This window comes from Durio zibethinus, chromosome 17 (genome assembly GCF_047325235.1).
Source record: "Durio zibethinus cultivar Kanyao isolate XHJ-2024 chromosome 17, ASM4732523v1, whole genome shotgun sequence".
In the NCBI taxonomy this organism is placed as follows: domain Eukaryota; kingdom Viridiplantae; phylum Streptophyta; class Magnoliopsida; order Malvales; family Malvaceae; genus Durio; species Durio zibethinus.
Window position 1 is genome coordinate 22,066,392 of NC_143178.1, and position 14,216 is coordinate 22,080,607.

Sequence of the window (14,216 nt, forward strand, 5' to 3'; positions counted from 1 at the left end):
CTTGTCTTTTCATAATTGTAGACTCTTATTGAATTAAATAGCGATTGATAAGCCAAACAAGTTATTCTTCACACTACAGGCTCAAAAAGTTTTTTTAATCTTACAGATAAGAAGGTATTTTATATTCAAATTTTTCTCTGAAATCATTTCAAATTTTCCAAACTAGTCTTACTTAAATTTGACAAGCTATGTAATTTGATTATGTGTTATGTCTAGCATATTTTCCTATATATAATTAAAGTTTTTTTTATCTTTTTTTGTTATTGTCCTCCAAACAACCAAAGTTCTTTCATTTTCCTTGGAATAATGAAGATGGATTGAAAAAAGAAAAATGTGCTGAATTGTTCAATCTTTATGAATTATCTATGAAACATAAATAATCTTTATCACTTGTCATTTGGGGACACTAATCATCTTGAAATTATAAAAAGTCTCTAAATCTAAGTCTTTTCTTTATTGATATATTTATCTTTGTGGTAATAAAAACAAAGTAGTGGAGAAAAGCCAAACAAAATAGAATTGCTTGTGATAACTCACCAACATAAAGATGAAAACTTTATGGATGCTGATACTACATAAGCTGCTGTAAGTGATTACTTGATTATGAAATTGCATTTACTATCTCATTGTTATGAAATTGGAATATCCATTGTTGCCTTTACTTATTGTTTGAATATTTTATAAAAAAGTTAAAGGAGTTGTTATCTCAATGTTATAACAACTTGAAGTAATCACAAGCAACAACTTTTTTAGTGGATGAGCTTTTTGTTGAAGTCATGGGAAAGGAACATCTTGGTCTTGTACGAGGCTTGGGATTAGCCCCACACCTATAGAGATTTGGGTTTGTCTTCTTGCCACTTTCATACCTTGAATGAGGTTGAAAATAGTAAAGATAAAAGGTACTTGGGCTACAAGAGAAGTTGAAAGCTATGATAGATAAGGTTGCTAATTTAGAAGAAAAAATAACTAAACTTTTAGATTTAGAAGAAAAAGTTTCAAAAGTGAGCGAACTTGAGGTCACGATAACTTCACTTAAAAAAATGAATGTTGAGTTAGTTAAATTTGCAACTACCATGAAAAAGAGCTTTTCACATAGACATAAACCTAGCTTTTATACCAATAGGAAGTAGATAAGTAAAAACAATAAGTAGTATTATTAATTAGTAAATAAAGAGTTATTTACTCTTAGTAAAATAGTTATATACCAAATCAAAATTGCCACATCCAATGAGATTATTGTTAGCAAATTGCTTGGTAGCTTGTTCCAACTATTCTATTATGAACTGCCTTGCTCCTTAAGGTCTATATAAAGATGGGCTAATAGTTGGACTGGGTCTAGTTCCCCTATTCCACTCAACTGCAATGTTAGAGTTGTAATTAGTAAAACATCAACTCAAAACATTAGCATGAATTGCTATGTTGTTTTTTTTTTTTTTTTCAAGTTTGGTGCAATGAAACTATAGTTGCAATCTTTAACATCATCTGTTGACCTGATCATTAAATCTATGATATTTAAAAACCATAGAATGAGCAACATAAATATATAATTATGAAACTAAAAGCTAGTTTTCATATTTAGGAACTCAACATTCATTACCTACTGTAAGAACTAGAGATCAAGTGGCCCTTATGACTAAACTAATCCAGAAATTGTATTATATTTTAGGTTTTAGATGCATTGAGTTTATTGGGATCATTACATATAAAAAACTAAGGAAAAATGGAAGCTTTAAGGATGATGCTATTGCATTATAGTTTATAATTGGTATTTTGATAACTTTAAGGATAATAGTCCTCAGTTCTGTTATCTGTAGAATGATATTTACTATTTTCCTTTAATTACATTACACTTTTATCCTTTGAGGATGATGCTACTGCATTATTGTTGATAATTGGTATTTTGACAACTTTTTGGTGTTTTGATAGTTTTGGTATTTGTAATGGGATTGTTATCAGGCTGCAATTTGCCTTTAATGGTTATCTGATGTTAAAAACTTGTGGACATTGACAAATGGCACTACTACTAAATTTTCTTGATTTTAATACTTATGAATCATGATATTGTCACTTTATTGAAATTTTGATAATATATGTCGTTGTCACCCTAACAATCTCATTTCTTTTGTTATTTGCTCATGTATTTTAACTATGCTTGAATATTATAATTACTATGCACATTAATCATATCCAAAGTTCCTTATATGAAATTTGGAAGGTTTCTATCTAATTTAAATATTTGGTAGACAAAACTTGTATAATACATTTGGTTCACAAACTCAGGTGAAAGCATGACCACCGTGTTAAGAGTTAGGTGTTTAGATGCCCTTATAATTGTAGACTTCAAGTCTGATGCACATACTAGTTAAATATTGTTTTGTAATTAGGGATGCAAATTTTGGGAAATAAGTATATTGAAAATGTTCTTTTGCTAGAAATTGTAAAAGTTGGGACTTGCAAGGGTGTCAGTAACTAGTTTTTCTTTATGTTGATAGAATCTAATTCTTTTTACATATTGATGCATTATGTTTGTACATATGATTGATGCATAGCTAATGCTACATTTTTCAGACCTTCATTCCATACTAATTAATATGAATTGTTTTTTAATTTCATCAAGTATAAAGATTAGAAATATGGAAATTATTCAAAAAAATAAAGACTTTTAAAGGTAATTTTAAGTCTTTATCATATAAGTGCTAGTAAAAATGATTTTCCTTGTTGTGCATGTTTATCTCTATTGACTTTTTTTATAAAATTTATTTAATAAAACATAAATTTTAAAAAATTAAATAAAAAGTAAAAAAATAAAAAAAAAACAACAACAAAATATAAAAATTTTAAGAATAACAAAAAATTAAAAAAAGTAGAGCTTTGGAATAAGAGAAGGGTGCCACTTGAACACCCCCATTCTCCATCCAATCGTATAGATGTTTTATTCAAAACTGATTTTAAATATAGTGACATAATATTCTATTTCCATTAGTTTTGATAAAAAAAATCACTAAAAATGAAATTATATATATACTATAAACACGGTTATGGTCCTGTTTTTTGAATTATAAATTTGAGTGGAGGACAAAAACACAAAGTCAAAGCTGTTTATCCCCATGCAGCTTTTCTGCATATTTTGAATGCGTGAGGCAGGGCCTACCCATACCATACTCCACCCCCCCCCCCCCCCCCCCCAGGCTCTAAGAAACAAAGAAGAAGAAGAAAAATTGCACCCATACTGCCAAAGAAGAAAGAGATTAGTAGAGAATAGAGAGAGACCAGACTCTCAAAAGGAGCTGAGATTTTGGGATTCATTTTGGTCGGTCACCTTGTAAACAAAGGTTATTTCTATGCATGCTACCTGCCCCATGCATGCTTGCTCCTGTGTGTGTGTGTGTGTGTGTGTGTATATATATATATATATATATATTGGGGATATTCATTTCTTTGTTCTTGTTATATAGTTTGAGAATATAAACTTTAAAGTAGTGGACACAATTTTGATATATGTTTGCCCATCTTCTATATGTGTAGAAAAGTTTGCCCATGTTCTATATTTATAGAAAAGTTTTGCCCATATACAATAATAATATATAAACCAACAGTGGAACTCAAGTTATGAAATGATCTTGAAAAATGTTATGTTTGGGAAGATGAATTTGAAAGAATGAATTTGGATTTAATCTGTTATGTAATTGTGAGAATAACATATATGCATTATGTACAAAACTACAACTTGGTTAAGATTTAAGTAATTTATTGGTAGAAAAATGCTTTGGTCATTTGATACTATGCTTAAATTAATGATGTCTTGAAATTGGTGAGTTCATCACGTTTGCACTTGAGAGGGGCTTGATGAGTGGATCAAGATCAGTTCTCTTATTATATTATTCAACTTAGCCAATAACAAAGCCCTAAAAGAAAAAGGAGAAATTAGAATTAAAGAAAAGCAAGCAAAGGGATAAGAAAAAGATAGATAAAAAGTAGTGAAGCCATCAGCGATCATTAACTGATCTATTGCATAAGCAAACTACGGATTATGGCAGCTTGGGCAGTGTCAGTTGTTGCTAGTAGCTCTGATAGTCTCTCGCTAAGATCATCAACCTCTCTATGCAAGCTTCTAATGTAGTTGCAAGTCTCTTGTAACACTTTGGCAACTGAAGCCTGCATATATGTCAACATTAATTAAATAAATTTATACATATATATATATATCAAGGACAAAGAAAAAACTTAGGGGTAGAAGGGAAGTTTAAAATACCTTATCAGAGTGCCTGTTGTGAATCTCCGGAAGAATTTGCTGTAACTTGGTGACAAGATCATTGATCTGATCATCAGTTATTCTTGAACCTCCTGTTTGCTTTGATCTTGACCTTCTGCTAGACATCTTAATTTTTAGGGTAGAGCTGATGAAATTACTTAACACACACAAATTATAATATATAACTCGGAATTTTGAGTGCAAATGCAAAGTAATATAAAATCAGCAAGCTAAAAAGAGATAAGCAGAGGAACACAAAGGAGAGTTGTTGAGGAAGACAAGTTATGGAGGAAGAGATATATAGTGGTGTATGCTTTGAACGAAGAAAGAGGCTGAAACTCAAGTAGGGAAAGCTAGTGAAAAGGAGACAGTTTGCATGGGATAAAGGAGTCTAAAGCCTTGTATTTAAATAGGGTATTGGAGAGGAAAAAAAATACAAAACAAAACAAAAGAATCAACTCACACTTGGATTGGATACGCCATATAAACTATCTTTCTTTGGGTTTGTTCCCAATTTGGTTCAACTTAGTTTTGATCGTAAAACTGCTTTGATCACTTATTTTATTTGTTTCACAAAGAGAAAAAGAGGTGCTTGGTTTTAAGCCAGATTATCGGTGTTTGTCAGTGGCTCAGAGTCCACACGCAATACCATGTAATAAATTTATTATTTTCTTCACTGTTAAAACTAGCTATTAAAAAAAAACACTCAGGGTAATCACTTATATACATACATGATCATGTTATTCAAAAGTGTTACTTTAATGTTATTTTATAAAAGTTTGAATTTTTAAACTTGAAATATATATATATATACAATATTGCATGGATAAAAGAAATTTTCATTTTTTTGTTACTTTATGAATTGTCCTTTAATACTTAACAATTAATATGTTGATAAAATCACAGACCCTAGAAGAGGAAGAAGAAGAAGAAGAAGGCCTAGAGATTTGACTACAAAACGCTATGAGAGCTCTTTCAAATAAACTGTAATGTCATTCTTAGGGTCTTAATTAAAAGAAATAGGGGGAAAATACAGGAAAAAAGAATTTAAGCAAGCATAAGGGTAGGGTACGTAGGGTTATGAGGGTTGACCGGTCAAGTCTAAGAAAAGCAGTAGAACACACTATGTTCTTTGCACCTCGCCACACGTGTTTTCTTGAAGACCTCAAGCGCAAGCGTTACACCGACCCTGCTCCGGGGATTTTGGTTTTTATATTCTCAAATCTCATCCCCAACTAATAAAATAATATATAAAAAGTGGTTTCAGACGTTTATTATTATTATTATTATTATTTTTGGGTATGATTTTGTGGTTTTCATAGTTCCAATTCTCTGCATTGTGCGGTGAATGAAGGTTAAAGCAAACTTCCAAGTACCATTGCTTTAGGGCACTTAAATTCCAAATAATTGAAGCTTTCAAGTTATTCAAAAAGTATATCTACAAGAACTCAAACTGTAAATTAATTCTTTGATGGCTACCTTTTATTTGTTAATATATATCAAAATGAATTAATTAAACAATTCATTAAACTATGATCTTAAGGCAGCAGTACCCCCATGATTCAGTCCATTAACAAATCTAAGTATTTCTAATTATTTAATACTAAACAGCTGGTTGGTAGATTAATTAACATTATTCGACGAAATTATGTTTAACGAGAATTGAAAATTTTTAAAATTTTTGTGACATTGATCCAATTTTGAATAAACCTCGTAATTATGATTTTGCCTGTCGGTTGAATTATATATGAAAAAAATCCTGCATTAAAATTATTTTTGATAAACACGTGCTTGTGACCTGACAATAGTTCAAAAGAGTAGTGATCCAAAACCTAAAACTTTCACCAAGAAATTTTTTTAAAATAAATTTTGAGTACATATGACATTTTGGAAGATACCCATTTGTACAAAACTATGAATCTTCACACCAAACATTAATTAATTAACTTAACGATTGATTGATGCAAATATTTTTATTAAAAATTTTTAATTTGAATTTTTTAAATAAATAAAAAGAAAACTAATTATGAACATTCAAATTCAGATTTTAATGCCTGCATAACCCTTTGATCAGCAAGTTAAAGCCAAATTTTGAGGGTGGAGCTTTGTAGAATAGAAGCGATAACTTTGGTGACTTTAACGGTAAATTTAGGAATTTTTTTTAGGGTTGTTTATTTATAATATATATATATATATATATATAAATTATTGATAAATTTATTAATTTTATCAACTGTAAAATTGTTTATTAACTAAAAAAGTGTACAGAACAAAATTTTGAAGTGTAAGAAAAAAATTTTATTTATTTTTCAATATTTAAAATATCCATAAGCACTTTATTTCAGCATATAAATCTGCCTCTGTATGACCTCAAGTTGATTCATCCGTAAGCTTGATTAACCAAAAAAAAATCCAAGGTACACGTAAAATCATACAAAAAACAAGATTCTTTGTCAAACAATGATCAATATAAAACAAAATTAAAAGACAAAAGTCTTTGATGATCGAAGGCTCTGATCAGTCTCAGATGTTAAATGCAGACTGATAACTGATGATGGAGATAGGTGTTCAGCATGCGTCTCGGGGCACATGACCTCGATCCAATGGTCAGCCAGGACTTTGCTCAAAGTCACGAGGACCTTTCATTTCTTTAATTATTTGTTTCTCCTCAGTTAGAAGAATATTAGAATATATAGTTATTATTAATTGATGAGTTTATACTCAAATTTTTAGACTCCAAGAAATATGTCTAGCGATCTTCTTAGCATATGCAACTCTGTACGATTTTTATTTAGATTATTATTAAATTTATCTCAACTTAATATAATGTCTTAAACGTAACATACATTTGTTTATTTCTTGGATGCGGCAGGAGGGGTATCAATTTCCGTCTATTGTCTTGGTTTTTTTTTTTTTTTTTTTTTTTATCTCGTTTCGTTTGGATATAGTTTGTGAGAAGAAGAGATTCAATTTCAAAATAGCTCTAGTTGATTTAGATAATTATTTTTAAAAAATAATATTTAATAAATTTAAATATTGAATTTTATACTATATAATTTATTTTTTTATTCTCAACTATGATCTCTTATATACAAAAAAATTTCAAAACAATGTAATAATAGATAGAATTTTTTCAATCGATCATGAAGTATAAATAAATAAATATCTAAAATAATTTTATTTATTCAATAAATTTAAAATTCAAATTTTAACATTATGTAATTATTTTTTTTAGATTAATATCCCTTATATAAAAAAATTCAAAATAATAAAATAATACAATACAAATCTTTTCAGCCGGTCATTCAAATGAAATATAAATAGATAAAAGAAAACCTTGGAATGGCAAGCTGATTGATTTAGGCTTTTTAACCGTTGAAAACCGATTGACGTAATGTTTTAGTTTGATGGGTTAGAAATGTGGGATCCTACGCTAAAGTCTAATAATCATAGTTATAGCACAATTTCGTTTGGCGTTGGGAAGGTTTTGGTCAACCGACAAGACTATCTTTATCAATTATCGTAAACCATATAAACGATATCAAAAACTAGAAAATTCGTGGAAGAAATCTTCTAAAAGGTTGTGTCCACAATGTCCTTTATTAGCTCCTTTTTTCCTTTAACTCAAATAGATAAAGGTTTTCCATCAAATTTGTACACAGCTTTCTTCAAGGCCTAACCATTTTCACATTTGCTTCACATCTCTCCATTTTGGAAACTTTTGTCTTGCCAATACACCAATCTATCTGATTTTTTATAATATTTTATTTTTATTCGTAACGTTTAAAGCTTAATTTTTAGATAACAAATTTTTAAAATATTTAAAATTCTTTTATTTCATTAATCACCATTAAAAATTTAATTAACTACATGTTTTAGCATCGCTGATCCTTTGCATAACATAAATTTGAACTTAAAAGCAAAATAATCCCATCCACCTGGCGTGGAATGACAAATTCAATTAAATTTTGACTGTGATTAATGATATGGATAAATTTAGAATATTTTTTAAAAATTATGAATTTAAAAAATTAAAATTTCTAAAAATAAAATTGAACTCACCAACTTCTAATTTCTTATAATTTATTAACAATTTGGGATGAAGCATCGTCCCACATGAAATTCATGTAACGAACAACTTGACTCATGCACTTTTGAGTAGTATACATGTTTAGAATTGGAGGTTTGAACATATGCACTTTTGAGTAGCTGTCAATGGTATTGAAGGGAATTTCCATTTCTGCAACAATTTGGGATGGACCACCATTAATTCAACATGAATTATACAATTATAATTACCTTCAATTTGCCAGTGGAAGTGATCATGAACAACTTGACATGTTTCCTTTTCTAAAATTGTACAACAAACTTTAAATGTCCAAAGAAAACCTAATTAATTAAATTAATCATAATCGAATTCATTGAATTGGGATCCATTACCACATTCCATATCATTATATATGAATCTATATTTACTACATATTTCAACTGTAATTATAAAATTGTGTCTAGCAATGTAGTTATGGCAATTGAAGGTATCTCTTCATTCCATGTACTTTTAATAATTTTATTATAGATACAACACAATTACTATTATTATTATTTTGAAAGAGGAAGTTCGTTAAAAAAACACTACAATTAACATGACATAAATATTTTAAATATGATTCCACCACTGATGCTGATCAGAAAACAAACAAAACTTCACAACAAACAAAATGACAAGTTCCAAAGTAAGAGTAGAGCCAAAAGCCCTAGTTTCGAGTTTATAATTAATGTTAACATATGTGATTGAAGAAATGTAGATCGGATCAAGTTGATTTAAATTCATTAATACATTTGTATTATCTAATTTTTAAAATGAATTGAGTTACAATTTTTTTGTTGCAAATGAGTTAGAATTTTTTTCCTAATAGAATTTTATATAATTGTTGTTAGAGGCTTATTATTAATTGGATTGAAATATATGCTATATAAATATATATTTGTAAAAATTAGAAAAAAAAAATGTTAATCTCATTTATTCTAGTAAAAAGGTTTTTCTCCTAAATTATCTCTTACCTGATTATTGGGTATCCACCTAGAATCCTATGACTTGGAATGTGAAAATTTGTGAACAACTCTAGTAGTTGTTTTATAGACTGGAAAGATCAAAGAAACTGTTCAAAGAGTAGAATAAGAAATTCTTAAAAGTTTGTGAAGCAAGTGTGGGTAAATTGATTTTGAGAATTCAGATTAGTATTTAAGTAGATAATCATAAATCTACTAATATTCCTATAGTAATATCAGAGTGTTAGTATGCTTGTTTTTACCTTTAAATTTGATTTGATTTTTGTTTGGAGTGTTGGAATTTTTTTTAATAACTTAAAATGATTTTTAATGGAGAAAATTTGAACACATGCTTTTAGATTAAAATTTTTACATAAATATGTACTCTTGGATTATATGAAATTGTAGTAAAATTTTGGTGTCAAGAACACTTATGGTTTGGGAGAAAATCATAATCAAATTAGAAAAACCAAAAATTTAATTATAGATTATTCTCACATGTTTTGATTGCAAAGCACGAAATTTATATGATTAGAATTTTTTTTCTCACAACCTTAATTTCCATGCATATATTATCTAAATTTTTTAAATGTGAGATTAATGAGAATTAAGGATAATTAAGGATTTAGTTTAAGGGACTAAACTAAAAAAAAGTTTATTTATAAAAAAATTATTTTTCAAGTTGTGCAAGTAATGCGTGAGGGCACATGCGGCGGTTTTTTGGAGTCGTTCTAAAGCATTATTTTCATAAAAAGTTTTCAAAATTGATTTACGATTTTTTATATATTTTCTTGAATAATTAAAATTACTAGAAAGTATATTTTTTATAATTTTCTTATGAAAAGTTCGAAGTTTTTGGATGTTATCTCTAAAATTTGTCATATGGAGGCCCTTTAACATTTGGAGTAGGATCTGGTAGTAGTCAAAAGATGGGCCTCTTTTTGTTTCTTGTGGACTGACCTCTTTGGGCCTAATAAAATATCTTGCTATGGAACCTGCCAGTCTTTTCTTCCATCGTTTTAATCTCCGGGAAAAGGTGACAATTAATGAAGAAAGTAAAAAAATTTTGGCCCAAAAAAAAAAACAAAGAAAACTCAAAAGGAAATTTTCAATTTTCTGAGCAAACGTAAATTTGATTTTGAAGCCTATAAGCTTCTATATGTCAATCCGGAATCAAATTACCAGCCTGCAGCTGGCTTTAAAGTAAAAAAGTTTGCTTGTAGGCCTAAAGCCCAGTATCCTAAGAATCCTTATTGGCGGAACCCTGATTGCAGGGGTTTGGGTCATATCATTTCATGCATAACAATGTTCTTTTTAATTAGATATGGTAAAGTTAGTATCGATATATTAAATATATGAAATAATTTTATATTTTTATTAAATTTATATATAAATTTTTATAAATTTTAAATTATATTATTTTTAATTTTTTTATAATTTTAATATTATATCATCGTGTTATATTTTAAATTATTATTGATTTCATGACAATTTAATAACCCATACCAAGAATCTTTCTCTTCTCAAAACATATGACTTGGAAAACTCAAAATTGAGTTGTAAATTTTCAAGAAAAAAAAAAGTACTATACCTTAGAACTGATTTGAATATCGAATCATATTCTAAATATTACTTGATTTGATGCCTGGTAAGTCTTTTTTGCATGGTTTTCATTCATTTTTGAAAGACCGGGAAAAAGAAACCACTGGTTGTTTCACAGAATTAATGCTATGGGCAGTAGGATCTCAAAACAACTGTTTGAGGAACGGAATTGCGCTTTTCATTTTATTTTGTTACTTCTTTACAAAATCATGAGCAGTGGTTGGCATGTGACAATATTTCTCGACTAAGGATTAACGTAAACTTCTTGGGAATCATTTTCCATCATCACTTGATAGAAAATATATATATATATATATATTGAGAAAAGTGAAGTATTTCATTAAGTAAATTTGCATCGGCAATAACGAAAGATTGGATGATTTCAGGACAATCATGAACCCAGTATATGTCCCCTTGAACCTTAAAGCATATTTAGAATGAGAGTGTGTTGCTGCACTGCTTGAACAAGTGACAGAGTGTTGTCGACGAAAATGATATCTATAAAAAAATCTGAAAATACGAAGAGAAAAACTTTTTGAATATCCATTTTTTTTTAACTTTGAAAATGTCTATGAACACCGTTAGTTAAAAGGGTACATCCTCCTCTGACCCAAGAGTCCAGTATGTTTTACACTGCAGACATTAAAATTTGTAATTTTTGTTCTAGCCTCATCAACAATGGTGCAGTGCAAATGGGAGAAAGATCCATGTCCATGGTTTGCATCTTCCTAAGGATTCCCAGCGCATCACCCTCCACTACAATTTCTTTGAAACCCATTTCCATGGCAAAATCTAAAGCTCGGACTGCTGCAGCTGCCTCCATACTGAAAGAATTGGTTATCAACGATAATTTGGCAGTGTGTGTACCCATAGCCACTCATCTGAATTTGCAATCACTCACCTACTCCTCCCACACTTTTTCCTCTATCTAGAGCACCATCAAAGTTAACTTTATAAGTACCAGCAGTATAACTTTACAAGTACCAGAAGTCGGTGGGTGCCACATGAGTTGTTTCTGCTTGGTGGATCCATTTTTTTTTTTTTAAGGAATATCTACTTATATATATATATATAATTATCAAAACAGATTTATTAATTTTATCAAGAAAATATGTAGGAAAAAAAATTTTTGAGTGTCCAAGAGAGTTTTATTTTTTATTTTTAAATATTTGGGGCATTCATAAACACCTTACCTCAAAGAGTGAATCCGCTGCTGCTTGCAACATGAGGAATTCCCCTTGTTTCACCTTGAATCGATCTCTTCATTCCTATTGTTCAATAAACAAAACAACGAATAATTGGATAATTAAAATCAACATAAAATTGAATCAAACTTATATATTATGAGACTTAAATTTTGAATATTAAGATTTCAAGACTCTTTCTTTGCTATTAAATCAACATCTTATGAGACAAAAATATAAAGTTTGTCATAGGAAAATTTAACATATATATATTTTTTCATTTGTGAAAAATTAGTAACAACAAAAACTATATTTGTAAAAGATGTAGAGAGGGAATTAATATTATGAAGAAATTAAAAGGATATGTTTGGATCAAATGGTAGTCAAACATTTGAGTTTTGTTGCAAAGAGTTAATTGCTGGCTTACGAAACTATAAAAAAATTGAACCATTAAATTAATCCTACTTCCAATTTGTACTGTTGTTGTTATCTAACTTAATGTTTTTAATTTTTGAAGTTATAATTATAATCAAATATTATATTTATATAATCAATTAAATAATTAATTATTATATTATAATTAAATTATAATAATTGAATAATCAGCTAACAAATTAAAATATAATTAAATAATCAAATCTATACAAAAAAATTTAAATCTAAGACCTCAAAAATTTAGAACTTCGTTGGCAACTCAATGCTTTTGATTAGAAACTCGGAGAGTTGTGCTTCATTTTTCTAACTGCAATAATATAGTTATGAAATATTTGTTTTGTTTCCAAAAATAAAATTTTAACATATAATTTAGTTTTTTTTTTAATTTAAGAAAAAAATTAATCACTTTCTATATTTTTATTTTCCTATTTTTTAAAATTCTTTTACTTCTTGATTTTTTCAAAAATTAAAAAAAAGTCTTTATTTATTTAAATGCAATAAAAGGTCAAAATTTTATATTTATTTTATATAAAAATAGAAGACATATTTAAATATTAAATCTTAATTTAAGTTACTATAAATTACAACTCGTACTTTACATCCAGACCAACTTTTTATTTTGTATTTTTTGCCAATAGACCAACTTTTTAGTGGAGAAAAGCTTTCTCTTGTAGCTAAAATTCTCCAAAGAGTCCACTCAATCTCTATATTAACTCCATTAATTTCTAGTTGCGTGTGTTCTCCATTCCATGATGTATCTTTAAATTATAATCTTTGGTACAAATAAAAAAAATTTTTAGTGTTGTATTATTTTTTAGTGAAGAACTAATTTGATGGTAGAACATAGTAATTAAATGCTGATGTAAACACTTAATTTTATCCGAAATAAGTAAATTTCGATCAAATTTTTTGAGTTTGATTGCACGTTCTAATTTGAGCTTATTTTGACACTTTAATTATATTTATTTCATATTGGGCTTTGTCTTAGGGTCAACTTTCTTTAAGGATTTATTTTATGTAAGTTTGAAACCAATTTTGAATTATAATTAAATGATTTAGGCTTAAGGTTTCAAAGCCCAATAGATGTCAAATTCAACTTTTAAGCCTAAGTCATTCTTATTAAGATTAATTAAGTTGTTTTAAAATTTCAAAAAGCTTGTATTAGGGCTCAGCACGATCATCAGCCTTTTTTTTCTTCTAGATCCATTGACTCAAAATTGTTAAATCATTTTTAGCTTTTCAATTTTCACCTTGTGCTTCACACATTGACTCAAGCATAAATTCATCAAACTTTCTTACTGTTCTAAAACTAGTATTGCATATTTCCCTTCTTGTGCTATCCATGTTTTTCCTTATCTTTTACTCCATTTTACCTTAGCACAATTTGATTAAAACTCTCGACTTGTTAGTCCCCCAAGATGTAGCATCAAATTGTTGTAGCCTTTAAAAAAATTGAATTATGTTGTCTTGTATGAATGGTGGTGCTTCAAGAACCAAAAGACGAATACATAGAGACAAACACGGCTAAGAAGAAAAACACAAATGAAATTGAAACAAAAAAAAAGATCTCATTTTGCACTCGGAAGCATAGCCTTAACACCATAATTCCTAGCATTACCACTCTGCCTTCACCAAAACCCACTTTCACCAACAAACCATCCTCCATAACCAACTTCACAACCCAATCTACCACT

The 14,216-nt window shown here is 28.5% G+C and overlaps 1 protein-coding gene across 1 annotated transcript; it reads right to left on the bottom strand.

Moving 5' to 3' along the window:
- Window positions 1–4,005: 4,005 nt before the first annotated feature.
- On the bottom strand, window positions 4,006–4,457 carry LOC111289362 (transcription factor PRE3-like). The gene is made up of 2 exons (XM_022880342.2): window positions 4,253–4,457; window positions 4,006–4,155 (listed from the first exon to the last, which is right to left on the bottom strand). The coding sequence occupies exons 1-2, from the start codon at window positions 4,376–4,378 to the stop codon at window positions 4,006–4,008; spliced, it is 276 nt and encodes a 91-aa protein (XP_022736077.2). The 5' UTR covers window positions 4,379–4,457.
- Window positions 4,458–14,216: the final 9,759 nt, after the last annotated feature.

Excerpts from the sequence above, each read along its gene's own strand:
- LOC111289362 (XM_022880342.2), bottom strand. The coding sequence starts at position 4,378 with ATGTCTAGCAGAAGGTCAAGATCAAAGCAAACAGGAGGTTCAAGAATA. Across the intron at positions 4,156-4,252 it reads ACAACAGGCACTCTGATAAG|GCTTCAGTTGCCAAAGTGTT; the intron begins GTATTTTAAACT and ends ACATATATGCAG.